The sequence below is a fragment of the Parasteatoda tepidariorum genome, chromosome 3 (assembly GCF_982258835.1).
Source record: "Parasteatoda tepidariorum strain Cologne lab strain chromosome 3, Ptep-v5.0, whole genome shotgun sequence".
In the NCBI taxonomy this organism is placed as follows: Eukaryota; Metazoa; Arthropoda; class Arachnida; order Araneae; family Theridiidae; genus Parasteatoda; species Parasteatoda tepidariorum.
This window is the reverse complement of record NC_141757.1, coordinates 45621586-45640463: the sequence shown is the minus strand read 5'-3', so window position 1 is coordinate 45640463 and position 18878 is coordinate 45621586. Positions and strand designations below refer to the sequence as shown.

The 18878-nt window shown below is 29.3% G+C and overlaps 2 protein-coding genes across 2 annotated transcripts in view; one reads left to right on the top strand and one right to left on the bottom strand.

Annotated features, from left to right (window-relative positions):
- Agps (alkyldihydroxyacetonephosphate synthase) overlaps nucleotides 1–7181 on the top strand; it is a 31748-nt gene extending 24567 nt beyond the window's left edge. Inside the window, exons 15-19 of the mRNA XM_087159253.1 lie at nucleotides 2388–2457; nucleotides 3900–3961; nucleotides 4181–4370; nucleotides 5349–5406; nucleotides 6741–7181. Coding sequence (XP_087015379.1) covers nucleotides 2388–2457; nucleotides 3900–3961; nucleotides 4181–4370; nucleotides 5349–5406; nucleotides 6741–6865 — 505 coding nt within the window. The 3' untranslated portion in view covers nucleotides 6866–7181. The remainder of the gene's footprint in view (nucleotides 1–2387; nucleotides 2458–3899; nucleotides 3962–4180; nucleotides 4371–5348; nucleotides 5407–6740) is intronic.
- A 3909-nt stretch (nucleotides 7182–11090) lies between these two features.
- On the bottom strand, nucleotides 11091–18799 carry sac (sterile affecting ciliogenesis). Its single transcript, XM_016058567.4, has 3 exons — nucleotides 16842–18799; nucleotides 14545–15080; nucleotides 11091–11935 (listed from the first exon to the last, which is right to left on the bottom strand). The coding sequence occupies exons 1-3, from the start codon at nucleotides 18709–18711 to the stop codon at nucleotides 11378–11380; spliced, it is 2964 nt and encodes a 987-aa protein (XP_015914053.3). The 5' UTR covers nucleotides 18712–18799; the 3' UTR covers nucleotides 11091–11377.
- Between the last annotated feature and the right edge of the window lie 79 nt (nucleotides 18800–18878).

Here is an 18878-nt window from a genome sequence, read left to right as displayed (position 1 = left end):
CCACAGGCGCAACTAAAATGCAACTATTTGCAACTATTTTTGGCATGAGGCGATTATGGCAACTTGTTTTGCCTGAGAAGGCTAAAAAAAGCAACTATTTTCAAGACAAGGAGACTATTGGGAGATTTTTCTGTACTCCTAGAGATGTTTTTTTCTTCCAAGCATAAATTGGTGAAAAGTCTGCGCCCTGCTAGATAGTTCCTGAACCCACTGAACTTTTTTTTTCTTAAAAAATAAAAAATTTTAAAAATTTTGAATTGCAAATTAGAGTCTTCACTTTTTAATTCGTTCAATCTGCGCAAACTCCATTGTAAGTCCATTTCATTTCTCGATCACCTTTTCAATGATTATTGCTACAAAAGTCTGCATGATTTTTTTTTTGCTTTAAAAAATAACTTTTTAACGGTATTACAATGCATGAATTTCGAATTTTAGTAATCATTTTTCATAACATTTGTATGCGAATTATCATATTTGCCACCAACTTGACTGAATGGATCATGGTATATGACAATTAAGTCATTAACAAAATTTTAGTCATATTTTTGATGAATTTTTGTTCTTATTAGGCAACTATTTTCCTAGTTTTTGGCTACTATTTTCATGCTTTAGACTACTAAAAGCAACTATTTTGCTCATTTTTTTCTGTGGCAACCCTGTTTAATGTAACAAGTTTTTGCAGTGGTTTTCCAGTAAGTTTGAAACCATTCAAATTTTGCTAAGTTTAGAGAAAAGAAAATGAATTTCTGATAAATAATAAAAAAATTAACTTCATCATTAAGTTGCAGTTTACGATTATCCTAGTATAACGCAAATACAATTCCTGATATTAATTAACTTGGTCTTACCTAATAGCAACTTATTGCCTTAACCTGCCATTGTAGCTAATCATCACTTGTTGCTGGAAATGTTTGGTTTGGCATTATTGGAGATAACACCTTGCAAGATCATAAACTAAGACTAACATATAATGATTTATGTTCCTTTTACCGACATGTTCAAGTGATGTAACTTATAGCTGCTCTCAGAGCCGGATTATACCTTTCGTAGGCCCTAGGCACAGAGCCGGATTATACCTTTCGTGGGCCCTAGGCATAGCCGTTTTTGGGCCCTCCCCTCCTACCCCCACTCCTCCCCTCTTTTCAAAATATATGCTAAAATTTTCTTGCATATTTTTTTTTACATTTTTATTAATATGGATTTAAATTTACAAATTTGTTTATCGAACTTTATCTGCAATACCGACATACTGCCGATATTGCAGTTGATATCGATAATACCATTATGATTAGTTCGATCGATAACTATGTTAAAGATAAACTTGTGAATACTTTTCCTAACGTTCACATTGCATTAAGAATATATTTGTCGATTCTTGGATCAAATGCAGAAGGAGAAAGATCTTTCTCCAGATTAAAATTGATAAAAAATTATTTGCATTCAACAATGAATCAAGATCGTTTGGCATCGCTCGCACTTATGTCTATTGAATACGACATTTTGCGTAGTTTGGAATTCGACAGCATAATACAAGATTTCGTTGAATCCAAAAATCGCAAAAAAGTAATATGTTAGATCATAAGATTCTGCAAAATAATTTATTACCGAAAAATATTATATTTTTATTTGTATCTTCATAATTTTGTGCAAAATACACTTGTTGTTTTTAAAGCTAAATTATTTTTGTCAGCAAATTTTTTTCTCTCAAGTTTTTCGTAGGCCCCTGAATGTCGTAGGCCCTAGGCACGTGCCTAGTGTGCCTATAGGTTGATCCGGCCCTGGCTGCTCTAAATATTAAAACATCCCCTCAATCTCATCGTCCCATCTTTAATGATGCAAGTTTTACAAAAGAAAATAAAAATTTAAACTATGTGTACTTATGCCACTCATTGCATCCTGTAACATCAGGCCCAAATTAAAGACTAGTCTTGATGTAGTAAACAAAATTTTACTACTCATTCTTTTAATTTTTACTGGGACTTACTTGCTTTGATTCCAGTTGTTCAAATTTTCAATTTTTTCTTACTTTACAACTTCTCAATTATAAAAAATTCAATCTTAAGCTAAGTTTCAGTTCAATACGTTGTATTGTAAAATACAATTATTTATTAGTCTGTCATAACTGAGAATTAGTTCCAGTATGTTGACGATTAATGTTAAATCAACTGAAGTTTTTCGTTCATTCTATTTTTCTATGACAATCACTGAAACATTAAAAAGTAAAAATTTTTCATGAACTTTTTTCCCCTCCTTTTTTGATGGCAGTTGTTAGGATATAAATGATTTATACAAAATATTTTGATTCCAGTTCAATAAAATTTTAACTAAATATAGAATATTTTTTTAAATTATGTCAATGAATTATGCTAGTTATATGGTATTTTTAGAGGTCTGCCAGCCGGAGAAGAAAATGGCAAAAGAGGTTACACCCTGACATTTGTTATAGCTTACATAAGAGTAAGTGTTGTTTTTTTTTATCTTTAAACGTTTAAAATTGCCCCATATTTTATAACTCTGTAATACAGATAGAACCCGTTATCCGGAAATCAGAAAACCGGAACAAAATTCAATAAATTTTCCCGCCATTTTTTTTAAAAAATTTTCCCTTATAAGATTTTAGGATTTTTCTTTCTTTTTTGAAAGATGTTTACCTTACCATCATTTTGGAAATAATTATTAGTGTATTACTCCATCGTTTTTTCTTCTTTTTAAGATTATTTCCAAAAATTGTTTTTTTTTTTTAGTTGGGTTTAACACTAAAAAAACGGCTTTTTGTAGTGATTCAGAAAACCGGAAAAATCAGTTATCCGGAATAGCGATAGTCCCGATCGTTCCGGATAATCGGTTCTCTACTGTATATTAATACAGTAGTCAATATAAAATAACAAGACATGTACACATTTTTATTGTTTATAGATTATCTGAAATGTAAATTTTTCGTGTGATTAATTGGCAAGCTAGAAGAAAAGGAAAATATCAGTTGAGAATTTCTATGCATGATTTTACTGAAATAAGTTTTAATATTAATATTATTTTATACCAGAACTACCATATGTCTGGCAAACAAGAACTAAGCCAATTTTTTCGGCAATGGCTTCACAAGAAATTTTTTTTAAACATACTACCTAGACCATTGGTTGGCCAACACTGCTCCGAAATGTTGTCTGCATTTGATCTAAATACAAGCATACATTGCCTATATATGTGTGTATATATATATATGTGGGATTTTTGAGGAATGAATTCTATGGTTGTAATATTTAATAATGCTATTTTCTATGATTGTAATATCTAATAATAAAATGAATTTACATATATGATGAAATATGAAATTTTTATGAAGAATTATGAAAATTGAAAAATATGGGCCATCTGCCCTGTTATCATAAGCAAGAATATGGGCCGTCCTGCCCCGTTTTCGCAAGTATAAGCCCCAGCTGGGCTATGAAGTCAATTCTTCCAGAAACTAACGAAAACTGTTTCTTTCAATAAAAAAAAGGAATGGTGGTGGAGCGGGGGGAAGTTGTGGCGCTGGAATGATGGCGGCAGAAGAAGGGATGAGAGGCAGTTCTTTTCCTCTTTCTTCATATATATATATACACTAACCTAGACAATTGAATATTATATCTCTTATAAATAAATATTCTTATTTTGAATTTCATCTCTTTGTTAAGGTAAATATGATTGTTGCATAATAACTTCTACTTAATTCTTCCATCTAGGTACATAATACATTAAATCTAATGTCTTCGTAGATGGGTTTTTTTTTGTTAATTATTCCTGAAATCAACTGCAGTTACTTTAATAAATAATTATCAATATATACATATACATATATTTAGTTAGTTTTCATGCAATCATTTTGTATCCTGAGATTTTTTTAAAATTTATTACTATAGGACATAGGTTTGGAACACGGAGTTGTATCAGAATCATTTGAAACAGCAGTTCCCTGGGACAGGTAATGCTAAAAATTATAATTTGTATATTTTTTATGGTAACAATGCCATTTCGATTTTTTAAACATCTGTTTAATTTATTACATGAAAAGTATCATTAATCTTTTAAATACCTCTTATTTTGTCTGTATAAAAATGTAAATATCTCTGAGTTGTTTGTCATTGTTTATGGTTGACTGTTTTCAAAAATTTAAAAGCTTTCGATTCTGAATATATTGTAGGGTAACTGATTTGTGCCGTAATGTGAAAGACAGAATCCACAGGGAATGTCAAAAGCATGGGATAAAATCTCCACCTTTTGCCTCTTGTCGTGTCACTCAGTCATATGACGTTGGGGCTTGTGTTTATTTCTACTTTGCTTTTAGCTATCAGGGTATTGCAGATCCTGTGCATACATATGAAAGCATTGAAGTAAGTAATGTTTGCATTAACACAAAGAAAAATATTAATATTTTTAAACATCCATGCGTTGAGCCTTTGTGTAAATTTGTGAAACCTGTTTTTTGATACAAGAAGGCCTGCATCTAAATCATTAAAAGAAAAAACTATGACTGATGTTCAGAGGATTTGTTATCTTTTGAAAATATCTTTAACTGTCTCTTTTCAATCTTACATTTTACTTACATTTAAAAATCTGTGAAAACAATTTGAAACACTACCGGGAAACAAAGTATCATAGTGAAATGCAGTTTAATTTTTTTATGTTTGTAATATAATGTTTGATGGTATGTTAGCATATACTTTTGAGCTGACATTAAATGCCATGTAAATAACGTTAAAAAAAATAAGTACTAATTTTTTGAATGACAACAAATTATTATAACTTGCTTTTTTTTTAGTGTTTGTTGTATGTAATATGAATTATAAATCTTAGCTTTTACAACTTATAAAAATCTTCTAACAAAAATTGCACCTTTCCTCCCCCCCTAAAAAATCCACTAGCCAGAATATTTTCGCAATTTTTCTGAATTATAGTTTAATAGGTATGAGGTTGTATAATAAATTACATATATTATTATATATATTGTTATTATATTATACTCTCTTTATTATATTATACTCTCTTTATTATATTCCTTAAAAAAATATGCATACCTATCTGTTGCTTTATCATTACCATTATATTGGTTCATTAATATTGTGTCTGTAAAATATTAAAGTGCATATTTTATAATAAGTTTTTAGTTTGAAATTTATTCATTTTTTTTTTTAATAAATTGTTTAATTTAATCAACTTTTTATTTACAAAGATGGCAAAAAGATTTTATTCTTATCTACCAAAATTTCACTATAAGATATTGCATTTAGTAAAACAATTTAAATAAGTTTTTTATGTATATATATATACTTATGTGTGCAATTTCATAATTGTTTTAAAAATAATTATAGAGTGCAGCAAGAGATGAAATCATTGCTTGTGGAGGTAGCATATCCCATCATCATGGAGGTAGCTAATCAGCTTTTATTTTTTATATTTTTTATTTATCCGTTATTTAACTAATTATTCATATTATTTTATGATTATTCATATTTAATAATTCATATTTTCTATTCTTATGTTTTTAATTAATTTACTGCTCATTTTTTTTAATGTAATTAGCACAAAAATCTCAAATATGTATACTTAGTGTATAGTTTTGAATGACTCTTTCATGCATCAGATAATGACTCTTCTATTTTTTTTTCATATAAAATATTTCTTTATCTACTTAGGAAAACAAATGCTTTTGTTTACTATTAAGATGTAATCTTATCCTATTTTGTAATTATCTTAAATATATTCACAATTTCTGTTTTGGGGCTAGTAGAAATGGTAGAGTCTGGGGGTGTCGGATCTAGACCAAATTGTGGAACAACGGTCCTCAAACTTTTCAGCTTATGGTCCACACAAGCTCCTTCCCTAAGTCTCAAGGCCAAACCTAATTAGCAGAGGCTTTATTTAGAGGAATGTTGTTTCATCTCTGACTTATCTGTTTAAAAATTTAAAAAATACAACTGATTTCTCACAGTTTTGGAACTGTTTCAAGCATTTTCCAAGTCATTTTGATCCAACTACATTTTCATTAGGAGTTTAATTTCATTATGTGTAACAGTTAATGTTTCCAAGGCCGTTCTGAAGGGGGCGCATTGGCAATTGTGCCAGGCCCGGAACTGCTGAATGTCTGGTCTAAATCAAATGCAAACAATTGTAATGTTTTTTCATTAAAAGAAAAAATGAAGAAAATTGTATATTATAAAAACTACAATTTTGAATAAATTCTACAAAATATGAAAATAGGATTCGTTTTTTTGTGTGTGTTTTGTGCCACAGTTAATTTTATATTGAGGCCCTTAAAACAGCCTTATTGTTTGTTGTTGTTTCTTATCCTCTAATTGTCTGATGAAGTCAGACAAGATCCAGTAGATTGTTGACCCTCAAAAAGTCGATTACGATTGACCCTCGAAAAGTCGATTGTTGTTGCCTTATTGTTTGGTCATATTAAATCAGTTTGCAAAATAACTGTGATGAAACTATTACCCATAACCATAGGTCATAATTTAAAGATTCCTAATGTAACGGCATTATTACCTCAGATGCAAGTTTTCTCAATTTTGATAATTCCGTGAAGATTAATGTTGTACAGTAATGTGCTTTTAAGGCTGTACCTCATGTGCTTTCCATCTCTTTAAATTTTTTGAGATATCATCGATAATTTAACAATTTATTTACATTTAATTCCGTATTTTATTAGTATAAATAGCATTCATATTTAATGTGAATTAAAATGCTTCTAATTTTAGTTGGAAAATTGCGTAAAAAATGGATGCAGCAAACAGTATCAGACATTGGAGTACAAATGTTGAAAGCAGTGAAGGATAGCGTTGATCCTATGAACATTTTTGCTAATAGAAATTTACTGCCATGAATCCTTTTCGACCATTAACTGCATCAAAGAGAAACAGATTTTGCTCAAAATACACCTACTATATGTGCTTTATTTTTAACATTATAAAGTAATTCTTGGTTTGCTTCTCTTTTATACTAGCCAACGAAAAACAAATTTTTAAAATTTTGTAGTGGTAGAATATTTTTATGTGAATTATGACAGCATAAGTAATTGTTAATGTTATTATTAGAGTTTAAGTTTATATTAGATTGTACAAAGTTTTAGTGTATACTGAATTTCTAAGCTATAACCATTTTTATACCTTTCTTTTAAAGTAAAATTGTGATTTTTTCCCTAGTGTTTTGTTATCTATTTTAATGTTTAGCATTTAAGCATACCATTTTCACCTTTACATTTAGGACAAAGTATTTTCACTATCTTTTATTGTTTTATAAAGTGACTATTTTAAAATATGCTGTAATTTTAACTTGTTATATATCCCCCCCCCCTTAGCTCTATCTGTGAATAGTTTGTGCTAGTACTCTATTGAAATGAAATTTTCATTCTAAATAGCAGTTTTCATTGTATATAGCATTGTATTAAATTATTAATATATCTGCACTATTTATAATTCATTTTAATGAATTTTTTAAAATTAGCTTTGCCATAAGTTTTAATTAAATTTAATCCATTCAAATGCCCAATTAACTATCTTGAATGATTAAGTACTGTGGGGTGTAATCTTCGCAATTTTGCTAAATAATTTTATTTGATATTTATGAAACATATTACTATAACTAACAGAATTGTTTACAAAAGAGTCAAATTATTATAACTTCTAAATTGCAGCACCTAAAAATTTATTTAATGCAACCTGACAGAAAAATAAACCAGTCTAAGAAATTTATTTTGTGTATCTTAACTAAAAATATAATTGATGTAGCCTAACATTAAAAATTTTTTATGCAACCTAACGAAGAAAATTATTTTATGCACCCTAACTAACAATGTAATTGATGCAGCTTAACTACGAAGTTTCTTTGATGCAGCCTAATTAAAAAAATTTAATGATATAGCCTAATTATAAAAATTTGATTCGACGTTGCCTGACTAAACATTTATTTGAGGTAGCCTAACCAAAATATTTATTGCATGCAGCATATCATTGAAAAATGGTTGGTTTCAAATTTTTATTGAAGTATCTAGCTAATATTGTACTTGATTATGACTTTCATTAATTTTCTGGTTCTCTTTAAAATTTGGAAACTCACAATAGTTTCTCCTATATAATTTGTTTTTCTATATGAATAACATGAGTTAAAACAATTTATAAGAAATTGAAAAAATCGAAATGCAGCTTTTCACTTCCAGAAATATCAGAGGGTAAATATATAGATTTAACCTAATTACTTAATAATATATATGTATATTTTTTTTTAAAAAAAAGAAAGAAGTAAGTTACTTAAAAACATTTAAGTATAAAAAATAACTAAAACTATTTAAAATTAAGAATAAATACTAAAAATACAGCAAAGAAGTATTTATAGAAATCATTGAACTACCTTTAGAAAAAGCTTTATTTTGGAAAAATTAAGGTCATAAAAGTTCAGTTTCATATGTAGTAATTAATAATGCTATTATTTTTTTAGAAAATTTTAATTAAATAAAATATAAGACAACAAGATTACTATTTAAATTAGAATTAAACTGTAAACTAAAACGGCTGTAAACTCCTCAGGAGTTTAAATGTTAAGAACATAAACACGAAACTTATATAGTAATCATTATTTATTTATTAAGCTGGGTCCGACGATAGCTCAGTTTCACATAAATTCTCGATATAATAAAAAATGTTCTCAAAAATCAATAAAAGCGGACTGTAATAATCAAACACAACACTTAATTAACATAACTCATTTAGAGCAACGCACTTTTCTCACATCCGAGCTCTTCAGATTCATTGCACACACTAAATTTTCACAGATGGCGCTTCTGGCGTCAACATAAGCTATACAATGGAGTATTCATTACTTCCAGTGTTTTAATTGTTAAGTAATCAAAGTTATTTTTCTTTGCTTTATTAGTTAGTAATTTTTATACATTTAAACTTTTAATTTCAGTTTTTCTTTTATTTTTTATCTCATGTCTGTTATATTGCCATGTTATACGTAAATTTTTTCTCCCGGAGCTTATTTTAATTTTAATGAATTACATTGTGGCTCAGATATTGTTTATGTTATTAACCTATAAAGAAATATGTATTAGACTATCTTTAGAATCACTCGTTGCTGATATATATAATCAACATTTGTTTTGGTTTCGAACTATTTTTTTACTGTGTTGTTTTCTATTAGATAGTCAATGATATGCATAAAAACCTTCTTAATTATTAAAGTGTTGTCATTTTTTTAAAAAAAGTTGGCGCATTTTATAAAAAGATTATTTTTTTCTGAAAAAGAAAAAAAAACATGTAGAGCCTAGTTTTTTAAAAGTAAATACTTTTAACCACATTTAATACAAATTTGTTACTTGTAATATTGGCTTTTTTTTTTTTTGCATTTTTTTATTTTGCATTTAAATAAAGCATATCAAAGATTTTCTCAGTAGAAAAACTACTACAAAATTTAATTTTTACATTTGTTCATTATATTTGCTTGTTCCGTTATTTGAAGCTGCCTTTGATAGTATAATCAATATTTAATGATTCTTTGAGCTTTATTTCGAATTTATGTATTTGTTTGTTTTATGATCTTTGTGCTTTAATTTATTGTACTTATAAAAACATGAAAAAAGTGTAATACTTTGCTGATAGTTTTACACTTTGCTTTGAGATAAATATAAGATTGAGGCAGTTGATAGCTATTTTCTTAAACATATCTTTAAAAATTAAACTTTAAATCATATTTGTAAGCTTCCAGTGCTTTAAGTGTTAAAAGATTATTAACTGTTTACCTTATTTCAATTGCATTCTAGCATAAACTGTTTTTGTTAATTATGTTATTAGTAAACTTTATACCTGTCCATGTCAACGCTTTATTTTTCTTATAGACTAATGGACATATAGAGCTGCTTTTATTACTAAACTAAGTTTGTAATTTAAATATGTGTTTTATCTAAAACTGTGAATAAAATTTTGTGCCTGTATTTGAATTATTTAGTTATAGATTAATGTATTTAGTTTAGATTATAGTTTTCCTGTATCTAAACATAGTTTAAAGGGTTAAGACATATGGGTCTAAATTTATCCGATAACGAATCAAAAAATTTCTATTGTTTTTCTAATCACCTCAAGCAGAATTTATTGTTAACAGAAATTTTAACCACTTTCCGACGAGCTAAATTTATCCTATTCAAACTGGATCTCTGTGCATAGTGACATTACTGGCCACTACAAGCTGAGTTTATCATCTGATAGAATTTATCAATCGAAATTTCGACCATTTTTTAATTAGCAAAAGTAATTAGTTTTTTACTGAAACTCAGTGCTGAGGACAATGCTAGTTACAATTATTTCTTGATTGCTGCAAGGAAAATTTATCAATAAATAAAATTAATCACCAATCGAAATTTCGACTACTTTCCAATGTCAACTAATTTTTAGACACATAACTAAAAGCCGCTAGAGAGAATTAAGTATATACACGAATTATTTATACTGTATTTCATTTGATTTTAAAGAATTGTTTAAAAAAAAACTGTTGCGGATTTCTTGATTTTCGAAGTTTATTGGAAATTTAAATTATTCTTTAACAAACTAAATGCTTTATGCTTCATTTTTAAAAAAATGTTTTTTATTAACGTAGTAAATGCCCTATCATAAAAATTCAAACTGTTGTTACAAATCATCGAATTTTATTTTGTTTGTACTTAGCAACGTTATCTAAAATACATAGAAAGAAACAAGTATGTAGTTAGTTTCATAATTCATGAATACGAAGTTCAAGTGTCATTTTTCATTGAAATTTTTTTGAAGGACACCTTGGAATTTTTTTTTTTTTTTTTTTTTACTTGATGGATTTTTGGATTTTTTTTTCTTTCTTACCTAAACATCCACGAAGGGGGGGGGGAGGCAAGCTGTTAAAGCAAACATTACATTTGTATGTAGCGCCTTTTAGTGATTTAAATAATTACGCTTTTTAATGTTTCCACTCTGATTCATTACATATGAAGTTTTACAATAAATTTTTATTCATAATGATAATGAAACAAGTTACAATAAAATTAAGATAATAAATTAAAAACTTCACTCTTTTCTTCCAATACATTTTTTTTATTTAAATGGATATAAGGACTGTAATAGCGATTCCAGGTCTATGACCAATCAGACCCTGGACTTTGCATGCATGTCATAGACGATTCTACATGAGCAACACATCAAAGGTTTGAACGTTTAATTTGAAACTCCGTTTGCGGTTCTATGCACTTTTTATATGCCTCCTTTGCATTAAAAAAGACTCAACAGTGATGAGTCTAGTTTGTCCATATATTTTTTATTTTTAAAATAAAAAAACCTGCCAAAAGTCAAATAATAATCATATACATAGTAGAAATTTATTCTTCCATCTTACTCCTCAAAAATTCATCTATCTCGCCTATAACTCTTATCGCAGCTTCGTTTATTTTAGGATTAATATCTGAAGTGAAATACTCTAAGCTGTTTTCTAGGTTTGTGCGAAATTCCGTTATTGAATCTATTAATTGAGCAGGCTCCAAGGCCAGCTGATCCAAAAGATCGCGTTCACGATACTTATGAAATTCTGCAGTACTCAACCAGAAAAGCTCGTAAGGTACTAAATTATTCGAAATGTTTTCGATCTCTGGATATTCAGTGAGGTCTTGACCAAAGAGTTTTTCTCGCTTGTTGAACAATTGAGCATGTTCTTGGTAAGTGTTCAAGGTTTTTCGAAGCCTGCGAACATCGGCGGCTATAGTTGACGCTTTTTTAGTGTCGAATTTATCTTCAAGGAGCTGTATTTCTTGTTGGAGATCCCTTATGCCTGTCTTGAGTTTTTCTTGGTCAAATTTTAAATTTTCTTTGTGTATGTCTCTTTCATTGTCAAACTCGCTCATCCTTCTGTTCAATATGTTCATTGTTTTTTGTGGCAGTTCCTAAAAAATGTCTTAGTTATAATTTATAAACAACAAATTCTTATTTTAAAAATAAAATAATTAACTTTTTATTGCCTATAATATCACTTGTTAGAGATAATTCGAAAAAGACATCCTAGGAATTATTTACATTTAAATACCCTTCTAAATACTTTTTTAAATTTATCCTTAAAGACAAGATGTTTCGATTGTCTGATAATGGGATGGTATATGGTATGCCCAGAAATAAGTTTTTTGTTAATTTATTTGTAAAAATAATCGCTTTTTCTCAATATTTTCATTAGGGAGTTGAATTCACTCCCAGATGGTCATTGACCAACATCGGTATTAAGTTGCCTAGATGTTGCTGTAGCTCACGGATTACTAGCTGTTACTTTGTTTATTTAGTAACAACTCTTTGAAATGTGATAAGTAATCGCCCTCTTTATGTTAGCTTACCAACAAATAGAAAGTTTTAAAGTGGTGAATGGCCAGCTGACGGCCTTTATATTTGCTGATTCAACTGCAGGCCAGCCATTTACTTTAGTACAGATGATGACTGTAAACATATACTGATCCAGCATTTTAGCTGTTTGCTGCATCTCAATAATTATTCTTTTTATAAACTGCAAAAATGGGAACGACTATAAATAGCTAATGAAAAGATTATTAAATAGGAGATATTTGTTAAATTAATGTTTGATAAATTAAGAGAAAAATTTAACTTCGAAAAACCATTCTTCAGGGATGAGATTTTTCCGCTTTTTAGCGGATCTCCGCTTTTTTCACTTTTATCTCTTGAATTTCAGCTTTTTTTTTTTTTATCAAAAATTCAGATTTTTCTAAAAATTTCACTTTTTTTAATAAGTATTCCGCTTTTTCAGAAAATTCACCGATTTTCAAAGAGAAACAGAAGATTCAAACTACATAGCTATCAATCCTTTCTCATTTTTACTAATTTTAGCTATTTTGTCTCCATTTACTCGCAGCAGATAAGATTTTCCGAATTTTTTACCCGCCCTCCAGATAGATCTGATTTTTGTAGTTCAAACGACGCTGCTTCTCACAAGCCTGGAATCTGCTAATATCTTGATCTTATTCACACAATTTTAATATCAAACAAAGCTTTTCATATTTGCGTGTTGCGATTCTTATTCACGCGATTTGAATATTGTATGTTGCGATTCTTATTTACGAGATTTAAAAATCCGATATTGTGATTCGTATTTACGCCTTTTTGTATTGATGTATTTGCTATGAATCACATAACAGTATTTATTAAAAGAAATGAAATATTAATGTAAATTCTCAGTAGTTTTTATTTGCTAAACCAGGTAGTTTTTCAAGTAATAATTGTCTCTCATGTGAACTGAGGTAGCTTTATTTTTCAATTCCAGCTTTATTTTTTCAATTGGTAATTTTTATTTTCACTAAATGTTAAATATCAATGTAATCATTTATATAATAATAGATTAGTACACAATTGTATGTCAACACATTATTTATTACCTTAAACTGTCTGGAATTTATTAGTAAAGGGTTGCGCTTGCGTAAAATTTACTATCGTGGAAATTCAGCTTTTTTGCCTTTTGGCTAATCTCATCCCTGATTCTTACTTTTAATCATTCTGCGTAATGTTAGAAAATTAAATCAATTATTGTTGTGACGCGAATTACAGTTGTCTTATGAGTGTTTTATATACAAAATTGAGAAGTTTTAATACAAAAGGAAAACCGATAGACAAATGATATGCATTCTACAAAATTGATAAAGTTAATTTAAAAAAATTTCAACCAAACTGTGTGTTTTGCTTCACTGTTTTGGACCTAACTTGCTCTATAGTTCGTAAACTTAAGGTTGATGATTAAATATTAAACAATGCGGAGAAGTTGTGAATTAGAAGCCTTGCAGAAAGGATCTACACAGGGATCGAGAATTTCTCTATAAATATCTGAATTGACTTTTTCTTTGAGGATGCATAACCTCCCAGGTCCATTTGCGCTCATGCAACTCCATATCCCCAAACTAGCTACAAATTTACAGACCGTTTCAGGAACTATTTATTAAACGCTTCTTGATTCATCCTCTTAACTCGAACGCCTTGATTTCCGTACGATACACATAACATACTTTCGTCACTAAATAACATCTTTATCCAATTCTCCAAATCCTATCCTATAAACAATCTTGATTTGAGTAATTTCATTCTTGTAATATAAGCTTTTGTTTTACAGCCATAAGTAGTTTAGTTTTTGGAACACGAGATCGAAATTTAAATTTATGAAAACGTTTTAACGTTATCCATTTAGAAATATTAATGCCTTCTTCTTTTTTTAGACTCCTTATAAAAACACGCATTAATCCGTAAACTAAGGCTGATAATTAATTTCAAAATGCTTGGAGACGTAGTATATTGGTAGTCCCTTAGAAATGGTCTATGCAGGATGTTCGGTAATGACCGCTTTTTATATATTTTTAGATCCCTTATAAAAAATTTATTACAAAAACCTTGCTCTTAAAAGATTGCATAGCAATATTTAAGTGAAAGAGACTATGTTTTTTTTTCTTCTTCTTTTCAAACAAAAAAGAAAAAGTTCTAGTGTGGTTAAAAATTTCGTTGCTAAACTCACCATAATTCTCCAATAGATATTGACGTCTTCGTCATCCATATTCCTATTGAATGAAGCAATGAGTTTGCAGTCCTCTGACAATCTGTTAACATCTAAGCAAATTTTTTCGATTTTCTTTGGCACCGTTCTACACCATAACTTTTTTTCCAAAAGGTCTTCAATATTTCCAGTTTGTTGCTCAATTCTGTCTATCAAGACTAAGAACTGGTCATTTATAGCCTCCATGTTCTGCCTGAGCTTTTCATAAAAGTATTCTAACACAGCCCTGGCTAGTTGCTCGTGTTTTTTAATAGCTGTCGTGCGAACAGCGCTTGTTAATAGGCGGAAAGGACCTATATCTATGAAAGTGGGTATGGTGTCTGATAATTCTGTTTTTTCTTTGTAGTGCATTTCTGTTATCTGCTTTAACTGCTCGCATGTAACTTTAGACCGTGACAAACGTTTAACGTAATTGATATGATCTTCTTTGAAGGCTTTTAACGTATTGTCATAAGATTTGGCATAAGCTGTAGCAACTATAATAGCATTCCTCATACCTAAAAAAAGTTTTTATTTTTATACCAATAAAATGTTTTGTCAAAAAATTAAAACAGAAATAGAGTATCGCGCATTCTAAGAAATGATAAAAACATGGTTTTTCGAAACTCTTTCGCCACGTCACAATCACTTGGAGCAAAGCTATAATTTTAAACTATATTTGCCATAAAGAACAAATTACTGAAATATTTCAAAAGTTATTTAAATTTTTTAAAAATTGCCAATTTGGCGGCATTTTTCTACCTAGATAAAAATTATCAAAATCAATGCCTTATCATTTTTTACAATTTTTTATGAGCCCGGATAATACAGCATTGGAGAAAATTTTTAAATATTAAACAATTAGACTTCAAAACGCTTTTCATTTTCTCAAAACTGTGTAAAAAGTAGGGAGCATCACTTATGAAAACCGTAAGGGAAATGTCCGGGAGTGATTGAAGATTAAGCTTATTAAGATAGCTAAGTGACGTGTTCTACGTTTTTTGTTTTGAGCGGCCTAAATTGTTATTGTCTTTTTAGCTCAATTGAGAAATTAAAAAAAAAAAAATTTAATTTCCAGTAACTCGGAATATTTTCGAAATTTCGTTTGCAGGTTTTTACACTTCACATATACAGAACTGAGTCTGAGTTAGCAAAAATATAATATAATAAATTACTAATATCGATATTATTATATTATATAAAATATCGAGAAGAGCTCAAATTTTCTTATGATCTGTTTATTGAAGAATTATGTTTATTTAATTTATTTGTGAAATAACTTTCCTGATGTGTAACAAAAATATTCAATTTCATATACATTTTATAGGACTAGTTATAAAACGATTTTAGTTTTCTTTAATAAGGATCCCGGCTCTCCTTTTTAAGTTTGAACCTTAATTAATTATCGTCGTTCAAAATTAAGATCAATTTTTGACCACACGTTTTATGCGAAAAGATTGGTTCATTCGTTCATTTACTTCTTTCTCAGATTTCAAAACACTACCCTAACACTTCAAGCAATTCCTATATCATATTAGCAATCTCAATAATTTTCTTTTCATTTCAATAAGAGCTAATAATTTGACCCTTCTTGTATAGTCTTAAAACATCATTATGTGTATAACTCATGTGTAGCTAATACAGACGCGTTGTTGGTTTGCAATGATAAATTGACTGCTCCTTTTTTACGCGAAGAGATCACTAAATATAAAATTTTTTAAAACACAAACGCTTTTTTTCTAAATAATTCAAGTCGCGATTTTTTTGTCTTTATATTAAATTAACAACATGAACCTTATCCTCAAAATACAAGATGTTCCGTAATCACCACCCTAAATTTATATTCTTTAGATTCCATGTCAAAATTAACATAAAAAATAACTCATGACGAGTTGCAAATTAATATTCAAAAAGGGAGAAAAGACCAATCAGAAATCTAATGAATCACTATCGAGGAAGCGGAGAAAAAATGATCGAAATCCGTTTGATTGCCTAAAGAAACAAATAACAGTTGAAAGAGAATTATCAAAAACACTTTCATGTTGCATCCTACTATCAAATTTTTTTTTGATATTTTAATCTCGCCTTCCTCAATAGTGATTTGCTAGGTCTTGATTGTGTTTTTCTTTTTTTTTTCTTACTTAAATATTTATTTGAAGCCCCTACTAATGTGTGTACATTTTCTTTAAAAATTCTTTTTAATATAGATTTTAAAAAATGCATATTAGAGGGGTGGTGATTACGAGAAGGTTTTACAAGAAAAAGAAAATTATACAAACCGGAAATTATGAGCTTCCTCCACTGCGATATTTGTTCTTCAGTGCTCATAACTGTGTTCAATCTTTCAAGTGGATCGTATAATAACCTTTTCATAACTAATTTTTGTATTTTTTCTAAATCTTTTGTGACGTGAAGTCCCTCTTCAAATAACTCTATAACTACGTCTAAATGTTTTTTAAGGTCAACAATATATTTCAGATGCTGTCCTTTTACTTCTAAGGCTACTTCAAACACTGGGGAACAAGTAGGAGAAAATTTCTTACTAAAGAATCCATCGGACCACTTAAAGTTTTCTTTTATATCTACTAAACTTTCACAAGCTTCTACTATCCTTTCAGAATACTTCCGCAATGAGTTGTTAACTAAGGAACGAATAACATCTTCCATTTTAAAAGTAATCAGTTTCAACAATTTACCAAGTTTCGTCAGCTGAAAAGTGTGCAAACGAGTTTGATTCACATCATAAGATCCAGTTCCACATTTACAAATATTTGATTCAACAGCAAAAACAATATTGGTTATCCATGGACCACGGATATATTCTTCCATATTATTTAATTCTGTTCGTTGTAGAATCTCATATTGTTCAATGGCTAAAGCGTCAGTGGGTACGCTATAAAGAGATTTATCATATAAATTCAATATCTCGATTTGCACTAATTGTAGTACCCGTACTACTTCTTTTTGATTCCACAGGGTATAGCATTCGAAGCTCTCTAATCTTTTTTTAAATGAATATTCTAATTTTACTAAAGAACCAGTCGTATGTGGAACATTAATATTTCGAAATTGCGCACTTTTAAATTCTTTCAAAAAATTGGGATCCTGACTTGTAACTTTCATGTATTTTATTAGATTGGATCTTCTTTTAAATTCGTAATTTAATTGCATTTTGCAAATTTCTAACCCATTGCTTTGATGTAACTGAGGGTTTCTTAATGTGATCGAAAGAATTTCATCAGCGTCTTTCGGCGACCAGCCAGGAATTTTATCTAGGGGCATACAATCAACATAATAATTGAGCCGTAAGCTTTCTTCTACCAAATGCCTACACGTGACAGCATTATACAATCGTCTTACAAATTTAATTGGATCTTCAGCTTCGAATTTTAAATAAATGCGGTGCACCCATAAATCTAAACTTTCATCCTTGCTGATAAGAACACTTCCATGTTTTTCACAGTTTGTCTCTTTCCTAACTCGATATAATTTTCTTTCTTCGTAGTAATCTAAAACTGCTACCTTTTGCCATTCAAAATGTTTGTTTTGCTGTTCCGTTTCTATTGGAATAAATGCAGTAGCAGGAACTGGTCTTTCTTCGGTATCAGAATGTCCTAAAGTCACCCATTCTTCAGGCGATCGCGTTTCATAATACCATTCGTCATCAAATAAATGGAGAGGAAGGAAAGGTTCCATTTGGATTCCCTCATCAAAACTTGTTTTCAGAAAACAAAATTTATCTTTGTAATACAATAAAGGTGGGCGAATAATATCGGGTTCCAAGCCAATTTCGCTGAGAATGGTGTTCAAATCCTGTTTAGCGAATCGTCTTTTAAAAATTTCTTCTGCTATTTCTCTCGGAAGAACTCCGTATGGTACTTTGTTCTCGATTTGTATTTTAGGACGAAAGCTTTTATCAAAATAAAGCCGTGACGAATCAGTGACAAGTTTTGATTCTGGAACTAATAAGGTGCTACGCGTTTTTCGCAAATCAATGCCTTTGAAAGAAGGCGTGTGAACCCAACCAAGCGTTTGCCAGTAAATGCTTTCAAGCATTGATGATGCCGGCTCTTCGGCTATTTGAAAAGAGGCTAATTTTTGTAGTGTTGGCAAAATGAAAGTGATTTTTTCAGTATTTTCTTCCGACATGATAAAAAGTTTTGCTTTACAACGAATTATTTTGTTGATTGAAATGGAATGGTTCAAATGTAACTTTAAAAAAAAATCGTTTTTTCATGCTTTTAATAACCTAAAACATTATATCCGTTTATAAAAACATATCACCTAAGAGAGACTATATTAACGGAAACTAAAAT